The sequence below is a fragment of the Ovis aries genome, chromosome 16, assembly GCF_016772045.2.
Source record: "Ovis aries strain OAR_USU_Benz2616 breed Rambouillet chromosome 16, ARS-UI_Ramb_v3.0, whole genome shotgun sequence".
Classification (NCBI taxonomy): Eukaryota; Metazoa; Chordata; class Mammalia; order Artiodactyla; family Bovidae; genus Ovis; species Ovis aries.
Window position 1 is genome coordinate 49,113,723 of NC_056069.1, and position 25,865 is coordinate 49,139,587.

The 25,865-nt window shown below is 35.3% G+C and overlaps 1 protein-coding gene across 1 annotated transcript in view; it reads left to right on the plus strand.

Moving 5' to 3' along the window:
• CDH10 (cadherin 10) overlaps nucleotides 1–25,865 on the plus strand; it is a 186,393-nt gene that overhangs the window by 126,179 nt on the left and 34,349 nt on the right. Inside the window, exons 3-5 of the mRNA XM_004017075.5 lie at nucleotides 6,291–6,585; nucleotides 8,097–8,216; nucleotides 8,631–8,798. Of these exons, the coding sequence (XP_004017124.1) occupies nucleotides 6,291–6,585; nucleotides 8,097–8,216; nucleotides 8,631–8,798 (583 nt within the window). The remainder of the gene's footprint in view (nucleotides 1–6,290; nucleotides 6,586–8,096; nucleotides 8,217–8,630; nucleotides 8,799–25,865) is intronic.

A 25,865-nucleotide genomic window follows, 5' to 3' on the forward strand; every position in this document is an offset into this window, starting at 1 on the left:
ATTTCCTTCCCCAGGGACCCAACCCAGGTATCTAACCTTCATCTCTTGCATCTCCTGGCAGGCAGATACTTTACCACTGTGCCACTTGAGAAGCCACTTTGATAACTATTAATAATCTAACCATTATAATTATAATCATAATCTAATTCCACAAGTATAATTCTAAGTTTCTCAAACCAAATACCAATGATTACCAATATCCAAAAATCTATCAATATTCTGAATGAGGAAGAATCCCACCTAACAATATAAATTCCTCAGACTTTTACTGGCAGATTGATAGATACAATTTTGTACATTTTAAAACTTGGTCATTTTTCTTCTAGCCAGGGAGGAAAATACAAGATAAATTTTTTTTATTAGTTATCCTTTTGGTGACAAATTAAATTCCCTGTACTTCATAGACCAATACTTTGACTGCTTTTATATTTCCAAATTTATGTGAAAAACTGAAAAATAAAAATGACTGATATTAAGAAGTAAAATTTCCACCAAGAACTCATCCTGAAGTGTAATCTTAAATTAACTCCTATGTGACAAAAATTGAATGGATCTCAGTTTCTTCCTCTTAATGGTAAAGGTGGTCTTAATCTATATAAGCCACAAGACCCCTTTTAGCATACAAAGTTTGTTTTAGACAAGTATCTTAAAATGAACATGAAGCTTTACATGAAATGTTTTAAAATTATCAGAAATCTTCCATATTTAAAATTACTAGCCTTTAACTAAATAATTTGTTGCTGAAATATTTATTTAAATTCAATGGATTGTTTAGTTTTAATTATTAAACTAATCAATATAAGCAAATGAGTTATAATAACCCCATCCAAATTTAGAAAGTTAAATAATTGGAAAATAACTTATAAATGTGCAGCAGAGTATCAGTTGTTCTATTTTCATTAATTGTCATGTATCTTGCCATGTCCTTTATCTACTTGTGAATTTACAAGTAACACAGCAGGTTGTGAATTTTTAATAGGCTTTCCTCAAGGAAAGAAAAGGTCAGTATTAACATAAAATTCTTCTTAAAGATTTGTGGCACAAATGTTTCACACTGGAGAACAGGTGTTACTGAAGAACTAAAGCTTCAATAATCTGACATTTTTTTCTATGTTTAAAGAAACCTTAATATCTCACATAATAAAATAGCTCAAGGTCAAATCAATATAAAATTTATTTCAGGGTAGATGCTATAAGTTCTTTGGCACTTTTTCCATAATCTTTCTTCTCAATAACACAAACAACTGATTTTGTTCAATTAAATGTTTAATAAATCCAAGTACTGATAACTAATATCTAAACCAAAAATGTAAGTGTAATAAGAAAAACTACAATTATGAAAGATTAAATCTTCTCTGATCTTTGCTTATTATAGTAAGTGAATTTAATGTAAAATAAAATTTCTATCACACACAAGAAATGAGGGAGATAAACAATAGCAAGGTAAGAAGAGAAGAGAATGCAAAGAAGAAATAATTACGGTAATAAAGAGAAGCTTAAAAAATAGAGCTTAAAAAATAGAAGCCTAAAAAATAGTTTAAGCAGAGGACTATAATTAAAGAACTTTGTCCATTGGTCTTTTTCTGTAATTTTTAGAAAATCAACATCATTGTCATACCCTTTACTAGTTAACTCTCATCTCCCATCAGGTTTATCTAGAGTAAAAAGCAACTCGCCAAGTCTCAGGACATGTAGAAATGCATCTTTCTGCCTTATAGTATGTACCTGTTTTATCTTTTTACTTTTCCAATTCTCACATATGTCTATTTGAATAATATTTCAATAAACATAGACTAATGCAAAGCCCTCAAATATGGTCATTTTGTCCTTTTATTCTAGTGTCACTGTTCTATTGTTTCCCTCTGTGAAAAAACGTTTTTTTCTTTACTTTTATGCAAGTTCTTAGAGTTCAAGAAAAATATATTATGTCTGGTTTCTTAAAACGAACACATAAATCCATAGATCTAATTTGTTTCTCTTACGTTTGAGAGGGAAGAAGTCTTTTCATTTCTGAATCACAAAACCAGCACTCCAGCTTCCAACTGACATCTCTGATTCCCAGCTATCATGTTCAATTTTCTAATCCAACGGAAACTCCCCCAGTATGTGGTCCAATTACAAGATTTAATTTTCACTCTCTGTAGTATAAGTGATTCCAAAACTGAACTTTCTAAAACTTGAAGTCTCACCATACTAGCAACTTCTTTTTTGTATGCCTAACTGATTAGAAGAGCAGAACTGGTCTTAATGATTCCCATCTTGCCTTATTTCCGTCTCCACTCTGAATCTACATTCTATATTCATCCAGTGTTCTTTATGAGATATAAAATTTGTAAAATGCAGGTTTAAAAAATCCCCAGGATTAAACCTCTACTCCTTCTTTACCATGAGACTTGTGTGATATATATTTAAGGAACTCCACTCTTTCCCATAAGGAAAAGTTTAGGGACTCTCCTGTGAATTTCTATTACTGTATTCGAATCCCCCATAGCATTAGGATGAAACTGCTGATTTCCTTTTAGAAAGACTTGATTCTTATGAGAGTAACTAAATATTTCTCGATTAAAACTGTTGAATGAATAGACAGTAAACACTGTAAATGTCTAAAAAACATCACAAAGTTATCTGATGAGATGATTGATAATATCAATAATCTTTTCTTGAACTATTTGTTTCCCACACAGAACAAGAAATATGCAATGCTTATATCTGTCATTTGGAAAATTGAAGCTGTATTGCACATTCATATAATTGGAAAGTTTCCCAGCAACTATGTGCATTTTCAATTACTAAAATGCCTCAATCTCATGACTTTTTTTCCCCTGGACAACACAGTCATATGTTACTTCTGAGAGCTGTTTTGTTAAACACAGATATTTCTTATTTTTCAAGCTTACTTTGTTGTTTATGAATAGCTAAAAATGCAGTAAAAATGTATTTGTTACCTGACTTCTAGATCTTCTTCTCCAAAGTACCTATCCATTTGAGATTTTCTTTTTTTCTGTTATATCTGTAATAATGAGGTTTTTTATCCAGAAATCAGGAAAATGAAGTTTGATCCAAATTTAATGGCTAAATGATGATTACTACAAATAATTAACTGAAAAACAAAATGCTTTTATAGACCAAGCAGTAACAAGTAATGCAATATATTGGGGGGGAGGAATTAAATATTTGTTTAATTTAAACAATTTTGATGCCCACTTAAAAATACTTTCACAGGCAAGTTCATTGACATACATAAGCTCCTGTAAAGCAAAATGAACTTTCAAATAAGGGAAAATATTCTACTTTAAAGAGAATATAATCAGTGCAATATTTCTACAGGTAATTAGATAAAAATTTTTGCTGGTTTAAGTAAAGAGCAAAAAAATCAAACCTATTTAGGTGAATATCTAATTCTATAATATTTTGCATAATTGAAGGATATTGTCTCCAATTTTTATATCTCTGGGCTACAGGTAAGTATGCCTATTCTTATTAATGACTACATTTTATATGAGTGTAAAAAAATATGTAACCAATAAACTTATTTACAAAGCAGAAACAGACTCACAGACATAGAAAAAAAAACTTATTGTAACCAAAGAGGAAGGAGGAAGAGGAATAAATAGGATATATGGGATTAATAGATACATACTACCTATACATAAAGTAAAACCACAGTGACTTACTGTCTAATACAGGAAACTATATTCAATATCATAATAACCTATAATAGAAAACAATAAACAAGAATGTATAGCCAAATTAATTTGCTGTATACCTGAAACTAAACTATATTGTAAATCAACTTTGAAAGTGAAAGGGAAAGTCACTCAGGGTGTCTGACTCTTTGCGACCCCATGGACTATACAGTCAATAGAATTCTCCAGGCCAGAATACTGGAGTGGGTAGCCTGTCTTTTCTCCAGGGGACTTTCTCAACTCAGGGATTCAACCTGGGTCTCCCACATTGCAGATGAATTTTTTACTAGCTGAGCCACAAAAGAAGCCCAAGAATACTGGAGTGGGTAGCCTGTCCCTCTTCCAACAGATCTTCCCAACCCAGGAATTGAACTGGGGTTTCCTGCATTGCAGGCAGATTCTTTACCAACTAGGCTATCAGGGAAGTCCAAAACTATACTTCAATTTTTAAAAAGACAACATGGGCATGATGATGTCTAAGTAATAATACATGCTCTACCAAAACTTCAAAAATCTACACATTGTTTTTCTATTTCTTACCAGATAAAAAGCAAAATAAAAAATTTAAATGATAATCTCTTACTATAAGTAATCAAACCATGATCATAGCATTAAAAAAATGTTTATTGGTTGGGTGATGTAGTTAGAGAAAAACTTACAATCCTTGTGTTTTACAGAGCCATGCTCTGTTTATCTTATGGCTAAGTCTCTACCTTCAGGGGAAGAATTCTGTGACAAGCAAGGGTTGTCACATCCACTGGCACATCCACTTCCAGACCATGCTCAAAGTACTTGAGACTCATTATTCCCTGCCCAAACATCCTTAAATTGCTTCTAGATCCTGAAGAGTCCCTTCTCCAGGCCAGGCTACCAAAGGCCAGATTTACCCATTATTATGAAGCTTTAATCTTGAGGCTGGTCTAGTGTGAATTTGTTAAAAACAATATACAGTCACCCCTACACAACTGTGAGCTCAGTGTCTGTGAAAAGTGAAAGTGTCAATCGTTTCTGACTTTTTACAGCCTCGTGGACTGTATCCTACCTGATTCCTCTGTCCACAGAATTCTCCAGGCAAGACTACTGGAGTGGGTAGCCATTCCCTTCTCCTGGGGACCTTCCCAATCCAGGGGTGGAATCCAGGTCTCTGGCATTCAAAGCAGATTCTTTACCATCTGAATCAACATGGAGATTCAACCAATCTCAGGTGGTAAAAATAGTGCACAATCCACGGGTGGTAGAACCCACGGATGCTCAACCTATAGATACTGAGGGCTGAGGGCTTCCCTGGTGGCTCAGATGGTAAAGAATCTGCCTTCAATGAAAGTGACCCAGGTTCAATCCCTGGGTCAGGAAGATCCCCTAGAGGAGGGCATGGCAACCCACTGCAATATTCTTGCCTGGAGAACTCCATGGACAGAGAAGCATGATGAGCTACAGTCCATGGGGTCACAAAGAAATGGACATGACTTAGTGACTGATACACACACACACAGGACTTCACTGCACCATTTTATGTCAGGATTCAAGAAACTTCAGAGTTTAGCATCCACTGGGATCCTGGAATCAATCCTCCATGGATACTACAGGGCAATTGTTGGGCTGCTGTCGCTTCAGTTGTGTCCAACTCTGTGTGACCCCATAGATGGCAGCCTACCAGGCTCCGCCGTCTCTGGGATTCTTCAGGCAAAAACACTGGAGTGGGTTGCCATTTCCTTCTCCAAGGCATGAAAGTGAAAAGTGAAAGGGAAGTGGCTTAGTCGTGTCCGACTCTTCGCGACCCCATGGACTGCAGCCTACCAGGCTCCTCCGTCTATGGGATTTTCTAGGCAAGAGTACTGGAGTGGGGTGCCATGCCTTTTCCAGGACAATTGCCAAATGATACATGGGCTCTTGGACAGTATTAGGACTGGAATGGGATGTGCACAGGGCTGAAGCCACATCAATGCATGTGATGACTAGATTCTAGAAGATTAGTGTTGTTGCTCTGTATTGCATTGTTTCTGCATAAAACTTGTTTACACTTGTTAAGAAGATAGATTTCTTGGGGCAGCTGCTGTTTTTTGTCTGAATCAAAGAACGATGGGTAAGTTTTCTAATGTAGGAGCTGTGTCATGCAACTTTGTCTGTCCTTCAATCCTTAAGATACTGTGAATTCCCCAACAGAAATGCAGTAATTAATAATAAGTTTACAGGAGATAAATGTTGTGTGTAATATGAGAGTAACAGGATTTTCCATTCACAGCAAGAGATGAGAGCGGCAGTGTTTACATCAGCATATCAAGACTGATGACTTACGTCTTTGTCGGGAGTTATTTGCGTACAGAAATGGTTATTTACCAAGCTAAGCAAAGAAAGGAGCTGTGTTTGGTCTATTTTATTACTTTTTTCCATTTAGAATAAAAATCACACTGATATGGAAATGGCTAGTCCTATTGTTTAAAGTATATAGTTGAGTGTGATCATACTTACTCAGCTCTCATTTCAAGAACTAAGATAACTGACCTCATTATTCAAAGATGGGGCTTGAGAGACCTTCTTTGAATTCTTTCTGCATTATGTACCTTTAGACATTATCATGGATATGCTCATTTTTATTTCCCCTAGCTTCATTCAGACCAAGATAAAGGAGATGGATCCCTCAAATATATTTTATCTGGAGACGGAGCTGGTACTCTTTTTATTATTGATGAAAAAACAGGTGACATTCATGCCACAAGAAGAATTGATAGGGAAGAAAAGGCCTTTTATACTCTACGTGCACAAGCTATTAACAGAAGAACTTTGAGGCCAGTAGAACCAGAGTCTGAGTTTGTGATCAAAATCCATGATATCAATGACAATGAGCCAACATTCCCAGAGGAAATTTATACAGCGAGTGTTCCTGAAATGTCAGTTGTAGGTGAGTTCATTTACAATGTTTATGGTGGCATTAAAAATATATAAAAAATAGTTATCAAGAAATTCTTAGAATATTGTGCTCAATTAACTGAAGTCATCTTAATTTAGGAAATCTTTGATTTCCTAAGAGTACATACTTAATTTTATGAATAAAAAATGAGTCAGAAAAAAGATTAATGCATTTTTCACCTCCTATGGGTTAGTAAATTTCTATAATATAATAGACACTTCCCTCAAAAATCCAAGAAAATACCATTGAACTTCAGTAGAAAACTATGAAAATACAAATGTTTGTCACATGTATTTGGAGAATAGTTGTGTAAAATTCTGACTCCAAATATAAGTACACTTAGAACACTATCAGTGTAATCTGGAGTCTTTATATGTGTACTCTCATTGTAATTTGTCTAAAGAGTTTGTATTACCTAGATGACATGAACAATGAAATTAATTAGATTTTTTTACTACTTCACATTAATTTTTAAAAAATATTTCACTATAGCCATTATATATAAAATTTTCCTGATATAAATCTCTTATTCAAATAAACCAGTTAAAAATCAAAAGCTAATGACAAATGGATACAGAATTACAAAATTAAGTTGCAAAAGCTGTGAAACAGAATGTGTGAAAAAACTGGAAGTATAACTTTCAAGAAAATAGAATTTGCTTTTCAATAAATAAATAGAAGTTGTTGGTAGGCAAAGAAAATTAAGACTGATTTCATATTTTTGTTAAATAAGAACTACAGAAAAGTAAATATCAGGAAATGATAACATTTATAGAGATGTGTATTCAGATTTAGTAAAATATATTCATTTCTCAAATGTAAGAGAAGTAAACTGATGAAGTAATTCTGATATATTTTCCTTGTAACAAATAGAAAATGTCACACTGCTTTTCTCAAAAGCATTGTTCAGGGATTATTATTTAATATTTACTTCACTAAATCCCAAAGACTTTTGGCAATCACCTTAATATAAAGCCCTTTTATATATTTTGAACTTTATTAAATAGCTTTTAATAGTTCATGGGACTTGGGATCATCTTGGACTGTTTCTAAATTTAGAATTTAATCTATTCATAAAACTGTATTCTGGAGCAGATGTTAATTATTTTTATAGTTAATTAGTGGAGAGAGGGAAAGAAAAGCATACTTACTCCTTTGTGATTAGATATGCCCTTTACACGAAACAAATCTATTATGTGAAAGTGAATTTAAATATCAAATCAGAGCATTTGTAAAGTGTCTGCCTGTACTATAATCTGATACACTATCAGCATTATCTATTACATGAATGAAATGCACTTGTTAGCTGAATAAAATACCTTGTTGAATTCAAAGTTTACCTGTAATAACTCTCTCTATATTTTTTCATATAAATTATATACAAAAGTTTCTTTAAGAGGTCATTATTAAAGCCAAAAATCATTCAAGTCTTCCATGAAAACCAGTGCTTTTGCTCCTCCTTCTGGTACTGTGCAGAACTAAGCTGAATTTGGATACTTCAGGTACTTCTGTGGTGCAAGTCACAGCTACAGATGCCGATGACCCATCCTATGGAAACAGCGCCAGAGTCATTTACAGCATACTTCAAGGGCAGCCATATTTCTCTGTGGAGCCTGAAACAGGTCAGGAATCATGAATCAGTATTTATTTAATAAACTCTATGATCGTTATACGTTTTAAAAAAAGGAACATCACCTTAACATTAATACAGAAGAGTGATGATGCCACAATTAAAAATATAAGAACTCAAAGTTGAATGATTGTGCAAACTAATGGGAATATACCTGCTTTTATATTTTTCCATTTGGGTTTAGGGCACTAGATAGCATAAATGACATTCTTTAGAAAATAGAAGAACCTCACAAATTGGAAAATTTTTCTAAGAATCATTTTTACAATCTAGACAATAAAAAGCAATGGAGAAAACATTTTTGTCTTTCAAAAATCACTACATTGGATTTGCAATTTGTGAGCTTAATCAAATAACAATTGAGATTTTAATGACCATAATAAAAGTTTTCTTTTTTTTCTTCAAGGTATCATAAGGACTGCTTTACCAAACATGAACAGAGAAAATAGGGAGCAATATCAGGTGGTAATCCAGGCCAAAGACATGGGCGGCCAGATGGGAGGCTTATCAGGGACCACCACGGTCAACATCACGCTAACAGACGTCAATGACAATCCCCCGCGCTTTCCCCAGAGTAAGCTTTCTTTAACGGCCTTTCTGCAGGGCAAAAGCTTTAAAGTGAAAAAAGAAAAGAGAAAAAGCAACTGTCAATCATTTCTTTTAAAACAGATTGAAATGTGCTACAAGGATGAAGAAAATAGATGTATATGCTGGTGAATTCATTGTTTTTAAAAGATAAAAATTAAACATTTCAAACATAGTTCTTTCAGAGACAGAGGGCTCTATGATCACAAGCTCTCTCCATATATATTTATATGTACCTATATGTTCTACATCTATGATTATCATCTAAGAACTATTTCTATCAGTTAGCAAAGGAAATGTTTTATTAAAAAAAACTAAGTTATACTTTCACAATGAATGTGTTTATTTCTACTTAGAGTTTAATAAGAAAGATTCTAATTTAAGGATAACATTTTTCAGTAAAATAGCTAATTTTTCATGTTATAAAGACTTAGCCAAAAAAAAAAAAAAAAGACCTAGGCAAAAAGAACTACATAGGGAGAAACTTATAACTAATCAGACTTCCATTTGCTAGCTCTGTGCTAGGCTTACATGTGTTTGGAATAACAATCTTACTAAAACATTTGTATTTCTGATCTATTTATAGATTTATTTTGTGGTATAAAATGAATCCTTCAAATTCTCGAAACAGGTCAGGAATAGGTTAAAAACCATTAGCATCTGACCATATAATTACATTTGTTTATTCTTTTTTATACAAATTTTTTAGAAAACATGCAGCTAGAGCAGATGATACTGGGTCTTAGAGGACATTGCCAAGACTCGGTCAATTTCCTGTTAATCTAAAAGACCCTTTATTTCAAGATGGATTCTCACATTGTTAGGAAATGTGGTATAAAACAGAGGCTTTGGGATGATTTATGTTTTTAATTTTTAACATTTGCTGCATATTAACTTCTAAATTGATCTCCTAATTTTAGCTTTTTTTTTTTGGCCTTATGTAACTTTGTGTTTATGTATCAAAATGTAAAAAGCAATAGCATTACATGATATTTATATGTTTACACTAAAGATCATTACACAGAAAGAATTATAGGCTAAGAATTACTGTGTTGTTTTGACTCTTTAGAAGCATTTCACCTTTCTTCTTGTAGCAGTTTTATCTAACTTTGATTATTAATGATGCATGATTTTAATCAAATTGTTTAAAATCATGTGTGTTGAAAGATTATAAAATTTATATAGAATAATCTTGAGTGGACTAATCATATGCTCATGTATTTTTGATGATATTTTGTTAGATATTTAATTTACATGTCCTTCAGCCATTGCTATTGTGGTATTTGACCCAAAACACAGAGAGAAAGGTGTCTGCTTATCCTGTTTTCCAATTATCAGGCTTCAACTTCAGGGTAATTTTAGTACTGGCAGGGAAAAAAAATCAAGAATAAATCTTTATAGTTCTTTCAGAACAGCTGTAAAGACATGCCTATACGCTAAAACTTAAATTTCACATTTTACATTTCTGACCACCTTTTAGCATGAGCCTCTTACCAAGGGAACTTCCCTGGTGGCTCAGACGGTAAAGCATCTGTCTACAATGCAGGAGACCCGGGTTCGACCCCTGGGTCAGGAAGATACGCTGGAGAAGGAAATGGCAATCCACTCCAGTACTATTGCCTGGAAAATCCCATGGACAGAGGAGCCTGGTAGGCTACAGTCCATGGGGCCGCAAAGAGTCAGACACGACTGAGCGACGTTCCTGTCATTCCTGTCTTACCAAGAGAATAGGATGCGAATCCAGAAAAACAAGCTGTAACTAGCTGCACAGTCCACAATGAGCAGAAGTATTTGTGAGAAAAGTATTTTGAGTAAAAATGACCCTTAAGAGGATTATTTACATTTTATTATTTTTTTACATTTTATTTTTAATGTTAATTAATTGATTTATTTGGCTGCATTGGGTCTTAGTGGCCACATGTAGGCTATTTCATCTTGGCATGCAGGCTCCTCTCTAGTTGAGGCCCATAGGCTTAGTTGCCCTGTATCATGCAGGCTCCTCTATAGTTGTGGCCCATGGGCTTAGTTGCCCTGTGTCATGCAAGCTCCTCTATAGTTGTGGCCCATGGGCTTAGTTGCCCTGTGTCATCCAAGCTCCTCTATAGTTGTGGCCCACGGGCTTAGTTGCCCTGTGTCATGCAAGCTCCTCTATAGTTGTAGCCCATGGGCTTAGTTGCCCTGTATCATGCAGGCTCCTCTATAGTTGCAGCCCATGGGCTTAATTGCCCTGTATCATGCAGGCTCCTCTATAGTTGCAGCCCATGGGCTTAATTGCCCTGTGTCATGCAGGCTCCTCTCTAGTTGCAGCCCATGGGCTTAGTTGCCCTGTGTCATGCAGGATTTCAGTCCCCTGACCAAGGATTGAACCCATGCCACCTGCACTGGAAGGTGGATTCTTAACCCCTGGACCAACAGGGAAGTTCCAGGATTATTAGAGTTTCAGTTCTCAAGAACATATATGCACATGTATCCAAAATACACAGCCTATTTAAAATGTATGCATTTGATAAACAAATTAATAGATTCTAATTAAATGGAAAAAAGAGACATTTGAACAGATGAAAATATCCAGTAAAATTTGTTGTATCATTTTTCTTCTACCACAATACCTTTATTTATTCATTCACTGATTACATTGTTTTCTTTTGTTAAGTCAGATTTTGTGGTTGGTATCTGGTAGGCACATTACACAAGCCAGGATATAATAGTAATAGTAATAATAATAATAATAATAATGAAAAGAAAGAGCATAGCATGTTTTCTGAATAGCATTTTCATTTCACCATGCATCAAGTTACTTACTGACCTACTTTATTTTGTCATAACCCATTGAAGTTAGTATCTGAACTCCATTCTACAAATGAGAAAATGAATGTTATAGACATTAAGGATGAACTGCAAGTAATGGCAGAATTGGTTTGAAATCCATGCCCAACTCCAGATGTATACCATAATATGTTAGAAGAAGTTTTAGAGCATCCTGTATCCTGTCTCATTATGTTTAAATTATAAATGGAAATATAATTTATGGATTTTTATTTTCTCAATTATCTTTTCTCCTATGAATATTTGCAACCATATCTTACTATTGGGAACACTCAGTCATGGCAATTAGAATGTTACTTGATAGTCTAAGTTAACTAATATGCAGAAAACTAGGTTTTAATTTCTCATCTCACTTCACTAAATAGCCAATGTTTGGTGAGAATTCCACAGGTTATAAAGACCTTCATATGTAGCATATCACTGACACTCACACGTTACTTGTATACACACATTGCTATTATTATCATACCCAATATGCAGAAGTAAAGGGGGTTCAGAGTGGAAATAATAAAGAGAACAAACTAGTACTGCCTAATAAAAATAGAATGCAAACCAAGAATGTGTGCCACAAATGTAATTTTAAATTTTCTATCAGCCATACTTAAAAAATTAAAATAAGCAGGGCATATTAATTTTAATCATATATTTTAACCCAATATTATCCTTTAAACATATCATTAATATAAAACTTATACAGATGTTTTACATTCTTTTGTCACATAAATCTTTGAAATATTCTCTTTCATCAAGTATATTCCAGTTATATCAAACTCAAGTCAGATATTCGCAATCAATAACTGCATGAAGGTTAGTGACTTAACTGGTATCTGCCATATGAGACAGTTTAGGACAGACTATGGAGTCATTCTCATGAGCCCAACTCTGTCTTCTTCATTTGCAAGCTTTCTCATGTTGGTCCATTTGAATGACCTCTTAATAGAAGGTGCCATTCCAGTGCCATTCAGTAAAACTGGATACTCAAATAATTTTGAGTATATGAAGTACTTGACTCAGTAGTTGGCTACTAATGTATTTCTGTGCTCAATTACGTTAATGTGTACAAGTACTGCTCTATTTTTATTGTTGTTTAATATTATAAAACTGGGTTAAAACTTAAACTTCCATGCAAGTTAATCCAAGTTCAACATTTTCTAATATGGTACGTCTGTAGGAGATAAATATCTCAGTTATTTGGAAGGAATAGAAACAGATGAAAGCCCACATGTCCTTCATTGCTTATCTTATTTATTGTGTAGATCTGTAAAAATTGATCTCAATCAGAGACAGTTTTGTCTCCCAAAATATATTTAACAATATCTGAAGACATGTTTGTTTGTCTCAACTGGTCACTACTACTGGTATCCATTGGATGTAAGCTAGAAATGCTGCTCACCATCCCTACAAGTCACTTGACAAAAAATTATCTGACCCAAGGTTGAGAAACTTTGATATTATTTGAGGATCTCTTCAAGTGAAATCAGAAATTCTTTCATTTAAAAATTTATTCATTGAGACGCTCTTTTTCCAAACACTATTGTATAAATGCTTTTTGTCCCTATGATCGTTCATTAAAGTGGGAGAGGCAGATGATACAAAAGAAAAAAAAATGATACAGACATGGTATTCACTCAGTTCTGGGTAAAAAGAGAAACATTGAGTGTTCCAAGGGGGACGATAAGGGAAGATCTTGCTCATGAGGTGATATTTCATCTAAACACTTCAAAATGTAATAGTTCATAATGGAAAAGGATTTGCCTGCCAATGCAGGAGAGGCACGAGACAGGTTCAATCTCTGGGTAAGGAGGATCCCCTGAAGTAAGAAATAGCAACCTGCTCCAGTGTTCTGGCCTAGGAAATCCCATGGACAGAGAGGCCTGATGAGCTACAGCCTATAGGGTCACAAAGAGTCAGACATGACTGAGTGACTGAGCGCACACACACAGAAAGGTGGGAAAGTCCTTCAAGCAAAGGAAACAGCAGATGGGCAACTCTGAATAGGAAGCTGAGTGATGCTGAATGGAAGTTGATGGTCAAGAAATGAAGACCAAGGTGGCTGGATCATACCAAACAAGAAGGTTGCTGGGGGAATAGATCAGCGAGCCCTGCACTCACAGAAACATTGGCAATAGTAAATTATTATTGAAAAAAAAAAAAAAACACAGCTAAATGTGTGATCTAAGTTCCCATTATGGTCTTGTGGCTTTACAGGTATAAGCATGTGAACATTGGTAAGACATGTGCACCTTAGCATGGTTCTAAAAGAGAAGCAATGGATTAGAAGGTTGAGGTGCACCTAAAAACTGAGTTCCAAAAGGATTTTAGGGTTTTTCTCCAGATAGTAAATTGGATTTTCACTACCAAAACAATGTATCTGGTGAAATTATTTCAGAATCCTAGGTTGTTTCAAGTGACTCTGATTTTAAAAACAATTAGTGAAAAAAAATATATATATATATTGCTTTCCTTCCGATGATAGGCACAGTGCTTGCAATTAAGCATATGAGGGTTAATAAGTTTTTGTTACCAGAAAGAGGACTTTTTTCAGGGCCTGAGAGTGGGCTCTTGACTAACACTTGGAAATGAATTGTCTGAGGAGACAAACATACTGACAAAGCAAAAGTCTATTGGGAAGGAGCCCCAGGGGAAAAGGAACCCAGGAGAACCAGAACCGCTCTGCCATATGGCAACGTCTCAGGTTTTACGATAATGGGGTTAGCTTTCTAGGTTGTCTCTGGCCAGTCATCCTGCTTGTCCTTGATGGTGCACACATCTCAGAAAAAATGAGTTTTAGCTTCAGGGTCTCTGGTGGGTTGACAGGACATATTAGGAGCTGGCATCTCTCCATCCTTTCGGCCCCTCCCAAATTCTCTCAATTTTCCACAGCAGCACTCCAATTTCTTATTGGGATCTCCCATTGTGAGGCAGCTCAAGCAGTTATTATTGTACCTGGCCAAGGCAGGTGTTTTTGTATGTTAACTGTTCTCTAACATCTTGAATCCTGATTACAAATGGCTTACTGTCTAGCAGGGGAGAGAATATTTCAATATGAAATGATACATGTGATAAGGGAACTTGGGACAGAATTTAATGAGCGAACAGAGAAGCAACACTTTTCCAAACAGAGGGGAGGAGAACTGAGTGCATCCTTTACAATGGAAGATATTTTTGAAAGACTTTATATTTTGATACAAACCCTTTCTTCGAACTACTACAAGCCATAAGGGCAGGGAAACAAGGAGAATTCATGAAGTTGGAAATTAGCAAAATTAGCAATGTAGGATATTAGCAAAGGACATATTTTGTGCAAGTAGAAAAAGAAAATGGTAAAAGATTGCTTCAAAGTGGTGGTGAGAATTATCTTCGGTGATGCTTTTAATGTTTACTTTTCTGTATTATCTATTTTGAATCTATTTTTATAACTTGATACAAGAAAACCAGAATAACAAAGGATAGAAAAGAACAAGAGTGACAACTGCTTCAAAGTCAGATAAAATGAGTTTTGAGTAGCAGCTATTGGAATTTACATAATGAGGGTAATTGTGGATGATCTTCCCCAACTGGTTTTAGTAGAAGTCATTTAAAGAAGCTGTAGGGTTGTAAATTGAGGAATAAAAGATAGTCAGAAAGAGGATCAAAGAAATAATGCCTGTACTTTAAAAAGCTTAGGTGAACAAGAAAATAAAATAGAGAAGGACTATATTGTAATAGTTAAAAAGAAATCCTAGATTAAAGGTGGCTCAGTAGATAATTTTTGAGAGCATCCTTTATCCAGACTCAAAGCAAGAATTAGGGCTACAGTTAACCCAGGACATGAGCTACTGGTGGAAGGTGTAGAAAAGTAAGTGATGATCGCATCAAAATACAATATGATGTCTGGCCATGGGGTAAGTACATGAAGAACAGAAGGAAGAATAAAGGACTAGTTATTTTCAGCATGAATAGGAGAGGCCTTTCTCTAAGGAGACCTGAATAATTTTGAAAATAGAAAATGCATACAATTAGACAATTTTGCTTCTCTAATTGTCAGTTCCTGCATATATAGTACTTGAAATGAAGTGAAGTGAAGTGAAGTCGCTCAGTCGTGTCTGACTCTTTGCAACCCCATGGACTAAAGCCTACAAGGCTCCTCTGTCCATGGAATTTTCCAGGCAAGAGTACTGGAGTGGGTTGCCATTTCCTTCTCCAATATAGTACTTAGAGTGCTGCAATTAACAAATAAGGTCACTTATAGTAAATGTTTTCAGTAGTAACTGTAACATATAGTTTCTCCCGGTGTTAGTGCCTGCTAAGTTGCTTTAGTTGTGTCTGACTCTTTGCGACCCCATAGACTGTAGCCTCTAGGTTCCTCTGTCCATGCAATTTTCCAGGCAAGAATACTGGAGTGGGTTGCATGCCCTCCTCCAGGGGATCTTCCCGACCCAGGGATTAATCCATGTCTCAAGCTTCCTGCTTTTCCTTACATAATGATTTGCCTCCTTTCCTTATTCCTTCTCCACGAGAATGTACAATGTTTCTAATCTTGGTTTTCTTGCTCTGATGCTGTGCTGTTACTCACTGATGGCCAAAAAGTAAATAAAAGTGCCTTAAGTCTAAAGTACCTATAACTTCAGCAAAATGAATGAACTTACCTCGTATGAATAAAATAACATCCATGGATGAGGACTTCAGAGCAAATGTTTCTGCTCTTCAGGCAGTCAAACATCCAATGGTCCTTGAATTTTACTATGTTTCATTGTGCTAGGATAGACAGACGTCACACTCCATCACCTGTATTCTATCCACCTGGTATTTTCAGTTGAGTATTTTAGTTTCTTTTACCCCACATACTTCCTTCTTTCCCTAAAAATCAGAAAACAAAATAGGCTTTGTGGAAAAGGACTATGAAGAGATTAAAGTACTGGAACCTGATCATTGTAGCCTTGGAAAAAACACCTAGGACAGTGGGATGTGTGCCCAAATGGTCTTTTTAAAAAGCACCTCTGGAATAATGCTAGGATAGTGTTTCCTCTTGAATCAGAATCAGTGATTAAGGAATAGATGATCTGCAGAGGCAAGGCTAGTCTCATTGCCTTAATACAGAAGAAGATATTGTATGGTAAGACTCTCTCAAATACATTCCAAAAAGAGAAAAATAGAAACAAAATGACCAAAAAAAAAAAAAAATAGACATTGGAAAGGAAGGTCCATGCCTAGAGAAAGTTTACAAAAGCAGTTATGTGGATGATGAAGGTTCTAGTCAACCAGCTGATGTCCAGAAGACTTGGCTGTAGTACTTGGATGGGACAGTATTTCACTAGAACTCAAGAAGGAGGGGCTTCCCAGCTCGTGCTAGTGGTCAAAAAAACCCACTTGCAATTGCAGGAGATGAAAGAGATCTAAGTGTGATCCCTGGGTCGGAAAGGTCCCCTGGAGGAGAGCATGGCAACCCACTCTAATATTCTTGCCTGGAGAATCCCATGGACAGAGGAGCATGGCAGGCTGCAGACCACAGGGTCACACAGAGTCAGACACAAATGAAGTGACATAGCAAGCACACACTCAAGAATAAAAAAGAACATCTGACTGAGATCCGGCAAAAAAAAAAAAAAAAGAAAGAAAACAACTTTAGAACATAGTTTGAGAAGACCACAGCTTGTTATTCATATGTGGCTGATTTTCCACACATTGCAACACAGAGAAAAGAAAGGAGATTATTTTATTATCTACTTAGTAATGCATATGGCCTCCAGAGAAACCCAGTTGTCTTAGGACCACGCCCCTGGTCTATTTAAGACACAGACCTCTTTGCAGACAGCTTAGATGGACAAGTGGAAGTCAGGAATCAGTATCAAATACATTTATGTAGTAGTTGAGCTGGGAATTTATGACGAGAGAGAATTTATAAGCTCCAAAAATGTTTGATTGAGTAATGGGCTTCTTTGTATTTATTTATTTTTGATCTCTTAATATATTTCAGAATATTATGTATCAGTTCAGTTCAGTTCAGTCACTCAGTCGTGTGTGACTCTTTGTGACCCATGAACTGCAGCATTCCAGGCCACCCTGTCCATCACCAACTCCTGGAGTCTACTCAAACTCATGTCCATCGAGTAGGTGATGGCATCCAGCCATCTCATCCTCTGTCGTCCCCTTCTCCTCCTGCCCTCAATCCCTCCCAGCATCAAGGTCTTTTCCAATGAGTCAACTATTCATAGATAATTAACATCAAATTTGTGACAATGTGATGTATTTCTTATGCAAGCTTACAGATCTATCCCAAGTGCCCTCCAAAGAGTAAATTTATTGCTGCTTACTTTTTTTTTTTTTTTTTTGGTTGCGACATTGAGAATGGTAACAAAAATCAATTTTTTATCATTTGGTTGTTGGTTCTGAAAACTAGCAGAGAACTTCTACTTATAGGAAAGGTTGTTTTTTTTTTTTTTTTAAGATGATGGGACATTGGATGTACATATAAACTTAATGAGACTAATTTTCTGAGTATTTTGATGCTAACACTTTTCTATAAAATTATATTTAAAGATTATACAGAAATACAGACAATTCAGATACCATAGCATGCAATTCTAGAATCACTCAAAGCCTGGAAGAGGTTTCATAACTATGTTTGTTTGTTTTAACTGAATGACCTTTATTGGCTACATTTATTTAGCTCATTAAATAACATAAATAGGGATTGTCTGGTTTGCCTACACTTAAATAAAATACAGCAACAGTATGAAAATAATAGTAATAGGCACAATGTTATAACGTGGATTAAACACTGTACAATATGATGTAAAAGTAACTCGCTTAATCTTCATATCTGTATAATTATAATAATGTAACATTTATCTCCCCTTTTATTAGTTCAATAAAAACATGAAACTTAAGTCACTTGTTCATTGTTTTACAGCTGGAAAAGAAATAACAGTTTCGATGGCTCAAAAATCTGTGCTTCTAACCATTATACTCAAAAAGAAATTGCCACATCAAAGATTCTCTTTATCTTCCCTGATGAATCTTTCCTTTAGTTAATTCAGTGGTTCACTAGTTGGCTGTAAAAGGGAACAACTTCAGATGAGACATAATGAATTCATAAAATATCCATGTATTTTGATACAAACCCAGGTAAATCAAAACTTTGTCAGTTGTTGTTCATTTGCTAACTCATGTCTGAATTTTCACGACTCCATGGACTGCAGCACAGCAGGCTTCCCTGTCCTTCCCTTTCTCTCAGACTTTGCTCAAACTCATGTCCATTGTGTTGATGATGCCATCTAGCCATCTTATCCTCTGTTGCCCCCTTCTCCTCCTGTCCTCAGTCTTTCCCAGTGTCAGGGTCTTTTCCAGTGAGTTGGCTCTTCCCATCAGGTGACCAAAGTGTTAGAGATTCAGCTTCAACATTCCAGTGAATATTCAGGACTGATTTCCTTTAGGATTGATTGGTTTGATTTCCTTACTATACAAGGGACTCTCGAGAGTCTTCTCCAGCACCATAAGTTCGAAACTGTCAATTTTTTTGGCGCTCAACCTACTTTGTGATCCAACTCTCACATCTCTGCATGACTACTGGAAAAATCATAGCTTTGATTATATGAATGTTTTTTGGCAGAGTGATATCTCTGCTTTTTAATACACTGTGTAGGTTGATGATAGCTTTTTTACCAAGGAGCAAGCATCTTTTAATTTCATGGCTGTAGTCACAACCTATAGTGATTTTGGAGCCCAAGAAAATGAAATCTCCTGCTATTTCCATTTTTTCCCATCTATTTGTCATAAAGTGATGAGACTGGATGCCATGATCTTAGTATTTTGAATGTTGAGTTTTAAGCCAGCTTTTTTACTTTCATCTTCATCAAGAGGCTCTTTAGTTTCTCTTTGCTATTTGGTATCATCTGCATATCTGAGGTGCCTTTGCAATATCTAAGGACCAAACACAAGTGAATGCTTTATTGGATCCTTCTACTGTTTGGTGGGTAAATAAACAAGTTTTCATGAGACAAGGTCTTTCAAGGAAATGTCTATATGATACACACAGAGATTTTAATCATGTAGTTTCAGTGAGTTGTGAGACTACCGTAATCCCTGCCTGGTACCAGGGAGGTGTGATTTAATAAGTGCTGATTTTCACTTTGTAAATAGAGTCAGCCTCTCCTCTACTGAGGATTCTAAGTTAATGTAGACCCCAGGCTGATCTGCATATTTTAAAATTATCAAATACATTTCAAGTAGAGCAATAGTCAGGTGTGTCCCAAGGAAGATGCTTCAGCCTGAGAAAGGATGGAAAGAAATTAAAAATGTCTCTTTCCCCCCTTTTTTAATGTAGAAAAAAAGGATATTCTTATAGTCAAAAGCACTGTTCTACTATTTATATAGGTTAGATAGTGGCTCTGATTTTTACTGGGATCACAAAAATATCCTCATATATTTGTAGGATTTTTCCCTATGGACCTAGTACCTATAATTTGGAAGAATTACAATGAAGTCATGCTATTAAAGCACTCTTTGACTTATTAAACACTTACTACTATGTGGAAGGAAGTATGATAAAAATAATAACTGATAATATTATAGTGATAAATAAACAAAACATTAATAAATCATTTGCATTTTGAAAGATTATAAATTCATAACACTTTTTTTTCTCACACACATATACATGCATTTTTATTTTACTACATTGTAGATTCTCTCACACACATTGTCTCCCTCACTCTTTTGTTTGCTTTTGTCTATAGATGTAAGTTATACATAAGTTGCATAAATATAAGTATAATATACATGTACATTTAGGTACATAAGCATGTAAGCTTATTTACAGAAATATAAGTGTAGAATGATACAAAAACATTTATGCTATAAATATATTTAACGCCCAAATAATAAAATGATCAACGCTTCAGATGTAAGGAGACCAGGAAAGAGAAAAATATTTAAGTATTTTCCAGGAAAGAAGACAGGCATTGAGAGGGAGAGCATATTTGTTAGGGAGGACAGAATGAACAAAGGTGACATTTGGAAAAATGTGCGTGATTTGGTGTGGCCGGATCCCAGGATTTGTAGCAGAGGTTGTGCAAAATGAAAGTGGAAATATAGCAGAGTCAGCATCATGAAGAGGGTTGATACAAAAATAAAATGCTACCTGTATTATCTAAGGCAGCATTTTTTAAGAAAGCACCAGCTACATACAGTTCTTCATTTTGTCTAATTATTCTGGCAGCAATGGAGCACATTGCTTGGATCGGAAGAACAAGGGTTGATGAGTGTCTGAACTGAATCAGAGGAGAGGAGGGATTTGAGATACAGTTAAGTGGGTGAGCCATAGGATTTAGTAATTAGGTCGACAAAAGGTTTGAGGGAGAAAGAGAGCAAAAGATACAGTCTCATTTTCTACCAGAAGAGCTTGTGTGAAGAAAGAGGCAGGGATTCAATTTGATTAGAACATTTTAAATTAAGATGCCTGCAAAAAGATGGTGGATTTTAAATACCTAATACATAGTGAACAACATATACAGTGGATTTTTAAGTATCTAGTAGATCGTGAACTATATACACGTGAAATATACATGAGAATAGACACCTATAATCTCAGCTAAACTCAACATTTAGTCTGACAGAACTGAGGAAATGGGCCTCCGTCCGAGGTGGCGCTAATGGTAAAGAACTCACCTGCCAATCCAGAATATGCAAGAAATGCAGGTTAGATCCCTGGGTCCGGAAGATCCCCTGGAGGAGGGCATGCAACCCACTCCAGTGTTTTTGCCTGGAGAATCCTACGGACAGAGAAGCCTGGTTACAGTCCATAGACAAACAGGGTTGAACATGACAGACGTGTCTTAGCATGCATACAGCAGGTACTCACACAACTGAGGAAATATACAATTTCCAAGTATGCTGAAATATATAATTTTCTAGAAAAACATAGTGTGTAGAAATTATACAAAAATCCACCTGGAACTCTCCAGTGAATCCTGTAGAAAGTTACCTTAGACTAAATGATTTATCATTTTGTTAAATGGGATTCAAAGTCCCTCTGTGTTATTGTGTCCTCTAGAACACACTTGAAAAATACCCCTAGGTATACATAAAGATCTATAGAAATAAAGCTAGCTGCACAAATTTGTTCAGGCTCAAATGCTGTTAACAGTTTTTAGTAAGACTATAATTTCAAGGGAGACACATTGCAGAGAGACTGAGTACCTAGTACAATGCAATACGTTTATGAATGACTCATTTAAGGTTATCTTAACCTTCCCGATTCTATATACTTTTTATGTTCCTACAAATTGCAGTTGTATGTATCTATTGATGCCAATTAACTTGGAGACAATTTCAAAGAAATGAATCAAGATGGATTCCCTAGTCTCTGGGGATCAAATGACAGTGTCTCTGAAAGCTTTGTCCCATTGCTTTCTTCAATGGCATGAACAGGAAACTAAGACACTTTGCAGCATCTTGTTTTGCTCTAATTTAACTTAAATGCCTTAAGCTAAGTTGGTGATCATGTCTCCGGTGTTCACAGATTTAGGTTTCTGCCTTTCCTCTGGTGAGTGTCTTCAGTTCCAAAGCCTCAGTCCCTTGTCAGTCTCTGGTGTGACTTTGAGCTCTCCTCTGCTTTTCCTAAATGCCCATTTAGCACTGCATAATTTCCTTAACTACTCTGCAGTTTCCTCTCAGGAGCTTTATCTTGTTTTTAATTTCTTCCTGTTAAGCTCATTAGAAAACATCTTTTAAACATTATACAACAGAATGGTTTATAAACGTGCATAATTGTGTCATTTTTCTTAGAGCAAGTATTGTTTGAGATTATTATGTGGCATAGAGATGTTACAATAAGATTATATGCAAAACAAATAAAAAAATTAAACTAATGTTAAATTATTTTGTTGATTCACGTGTATAGTGCTTTATTCTCACCACTCTGGGAAAGTAGAGAGGTTCTTAATGTACATGTGAATAGAAATAAGGGCAGGAAACAAAGGAAAGAGTCAAATTATATCTCTTTGAAACTTATTGTGTTTTGTTTTGTTTTGTTTTGTTTTAATCAACAAACGGCAGCTATTTGTTGCCACGATTCAAAACCTGTGTTTGCCCTCTTTGCTCTCCCATTCGTTTTCTGGCATCTAATTTGTTGTTCCTGAGGAAGTCACCCTGTCACAGCTCTAACTGTGCCCAGCTTCTGCCTTTCCTCCCAAGTCTCTTATATTGAGCTATCAGTTAATTCTAATCCTAGTACACAAATCTGCAGTGTTTTTCATACTCAGTGCAGAGGTCCTAATGATTAAATTTTAGTAGAACAAGTGACCTGGAATATTTAGTCATGAATCAAAAAAAAAAAAAAAAAACACAGAAGTACATCAAAATTGTTTAAAATCATTAATAAATGAAAATTTAGATGTTGTGTGAAGGTGTTGATAATAGCCTCAACATACTCTTATTTAAGTAGCCTTATCTTTTGGCCGGTCCTTAAGAAGTATTCTTTGCAATATCACCATTTAGGTTTTTATTTCTAAATGCAAATTTGCACAGGCAATTTGGAAATGGCAATTGCCTTTCTCCTCTTTGCATTCGTGTCTTTGTGCTTAAGTCGATAACCAAACTAAGAACATACTCAACCGGGAAGAAATATTTATCTGCCCTAAACATTAAAAGAGAAGCAAATGATTCAATCTGACACCTGGGAATGAATTGGAAATAACTATAAATTGGAATTGATAGGAAAGCGTACCACATAATTAAAGCTTCATCAACTGTAAGGTAAAAAGTAAGAAGCATGCAAATAGATGCCTTTAAGGAAACATGAAATGTAGGATGGATGGCAGGTGCTACTTTGCCTTTGACAGTGAGTGCAGTACAGTCTGTCTCCTTTCTGGATCCTCTCCTGCTGTTCCCCTTACATGGTAGACTCCTTTGCAAGCTCTTCATTAAAGCAATTTCAGTTTGCTTGACAAACTAGCATACCTATGTTCAACAGACAAGTTTTGGAAATAAATTTAAGAGTATGAATGAATAGCTCTCTCATACCTTTAAAATATAGAAATGCACTTTTTAAACTTTGAAGTAGACCCAATAAATCTCATCCTTGAGTAAGTTTCTTAGCATAAACACAATTCTAGAGAAAGCGTCATCTAACTATGCATCGTGAGCACTGAATAAAGATTTATTAAATAAATGAATTACTGAAGTGGCCATATAATCAAAACAATTATGAATGTATATGTTCTATATGTGGATACAACATATATGTTTTTTATAGTATGACTATCTGAATTATTTCAGAGGAACTAAATCTATGGTATTTTAATGAATGAGCTCAATCTTAGTCATTGCTTTTCTGAAAAGAATAGAACTCCTTGAAAACAATTTGACTAGTGTTTCCAAAAAATAAATATAATTTTGTGCATGTATAGAGGAGCCTGGCAGGCTACAGTCCATAGGGTCGCAAAGAGTCCCTGATGCTGGGAGAGATTGAGGAGAAGAAGGCAACAGAGGACAAGATGGTTGGATGACATCATCGACTCAGTGGACATGAGTTTGAGCAAACTTCAGGGGATAGGAAATTACAGGGAAGCCTGACGTGCTGCAGTCTATGGGGTCACAAAGAGTAGGACTCTACTAAATGACTGAACAACAACATAATATGAATCAATGGAGAATGATCACTTCCTACTAAACCTCAGAAAGTACTGAAAATTAACATGGATAATACTTACTCTCATGAAAATGAAATAACCTTCTGATGGAAACAGTCTCTGCACCTGCTGCTGCTGCTGCTACTAAGTCGCTTCAGTCATGTCCGACTCTGTGCAACCCCATAGACGGCAGTCCACTAGGCTCCTCTGTCCCTGGGATTCTCCAGGCAAGAATACTGGAGTGGGGTACCATTTCCTTCTCCAATGCATTAAAGTGAAAAGTGACAGTGAAGTCGTTCAGTTGTGCCTGACTCTCAGCGACCCCATGGAATGGAGCCTACCAGGCTCCTCCGGTCCATGGGATTTTCTAGGCAAGAGTACTGGAGTGGGTGCCATTGCCTTCTCTGCACCCACCAAAGAATAAAACAAAGAAATAAAAGGTTTTGAATCCTTGACCAGAACTATACCAATGACAATTTCAAAGCAGACAGATTTTCAGAATCTAAGCCTGTGCCTAAAACTACAACAATCTCAAAAAAAGTCCAAACTAAAAATAAAAAGTGGGAGAACAAATTTGCAGAAACAATACTCCCAGTGAAATCTATGATACAGTAAAATTAATTAAACAAACAAAAAAACATTTTTTGTCTTTTTATCTATCTCCCTGCTAAAAGATCCATGATGCAGAAACTTTCTACCATAACCTGATAATCTCCAATTTCATCAGGATAATTTTCTATTTAATTTAAAAAAAAATTCACTTCAGGGAATTTTCTGGCAGTCCACTGGTTAGGATTACATTTTCACTGCCAAGGTCGTGGTTCAGTCCCTGGGCAGGGAACTAAAATCCCACAGGCCACAAGGCGTTGCAAATGATAATAATAATAATAATAATAATAATAATAATAATAATAATTTGCTCCAAAGTATTAAATTCATAGATAAAATTTTAAAATAGAAAATAAGCCACCCATTCCGTTCTTCCTCCCCATAGCTCTAATCATCACAGAAAACAATGATAAATTGTTACTCTTTTTAGTTCACCTAGGTTAACTGTAATTAAGTAATATTTTCTTGTTATTTAAAAAAATTTTGAAGATTGCCTTTTGATTTCTTTTCATGATTCTTAAAAACGGAGCTCAGTGGCATCTCAATCTATTCTCCCCTTAATATAATTATAACACATTTCAAAATTTTTCTATTGGTTATATCACCAAGTTTAACTGTTATGAAATTTCTTTTATATCCACCATTCTCAGCCTTCCTCTCTTTCTATCCCAATAGCATTTTCACTGAAGCAGTAAATAGATCTAATACATTTTAACCATATCTTTAAAAAATTCTTTATAATTTTTAAAATGCACTTTTCAAAGTATTATGCATGTAAACATAATTATTAAATTTAATACAAAGTATTAAACATGTAAAACATGTTTTACATTCAACATGTTAAAGTTGAATATTTAGTTCAAAACTGTAAACTAAAGCATACACCAGCTCTTAAAAGTCTTAAGAGAAACTAAGCCAGATATTTTATTTTCCATGGAATGATTTCCACTATTGACAAAGATCCTCTTTAGTAAAGTTGTATTTTCAGAGACGTTACAGATTTGCGCTTT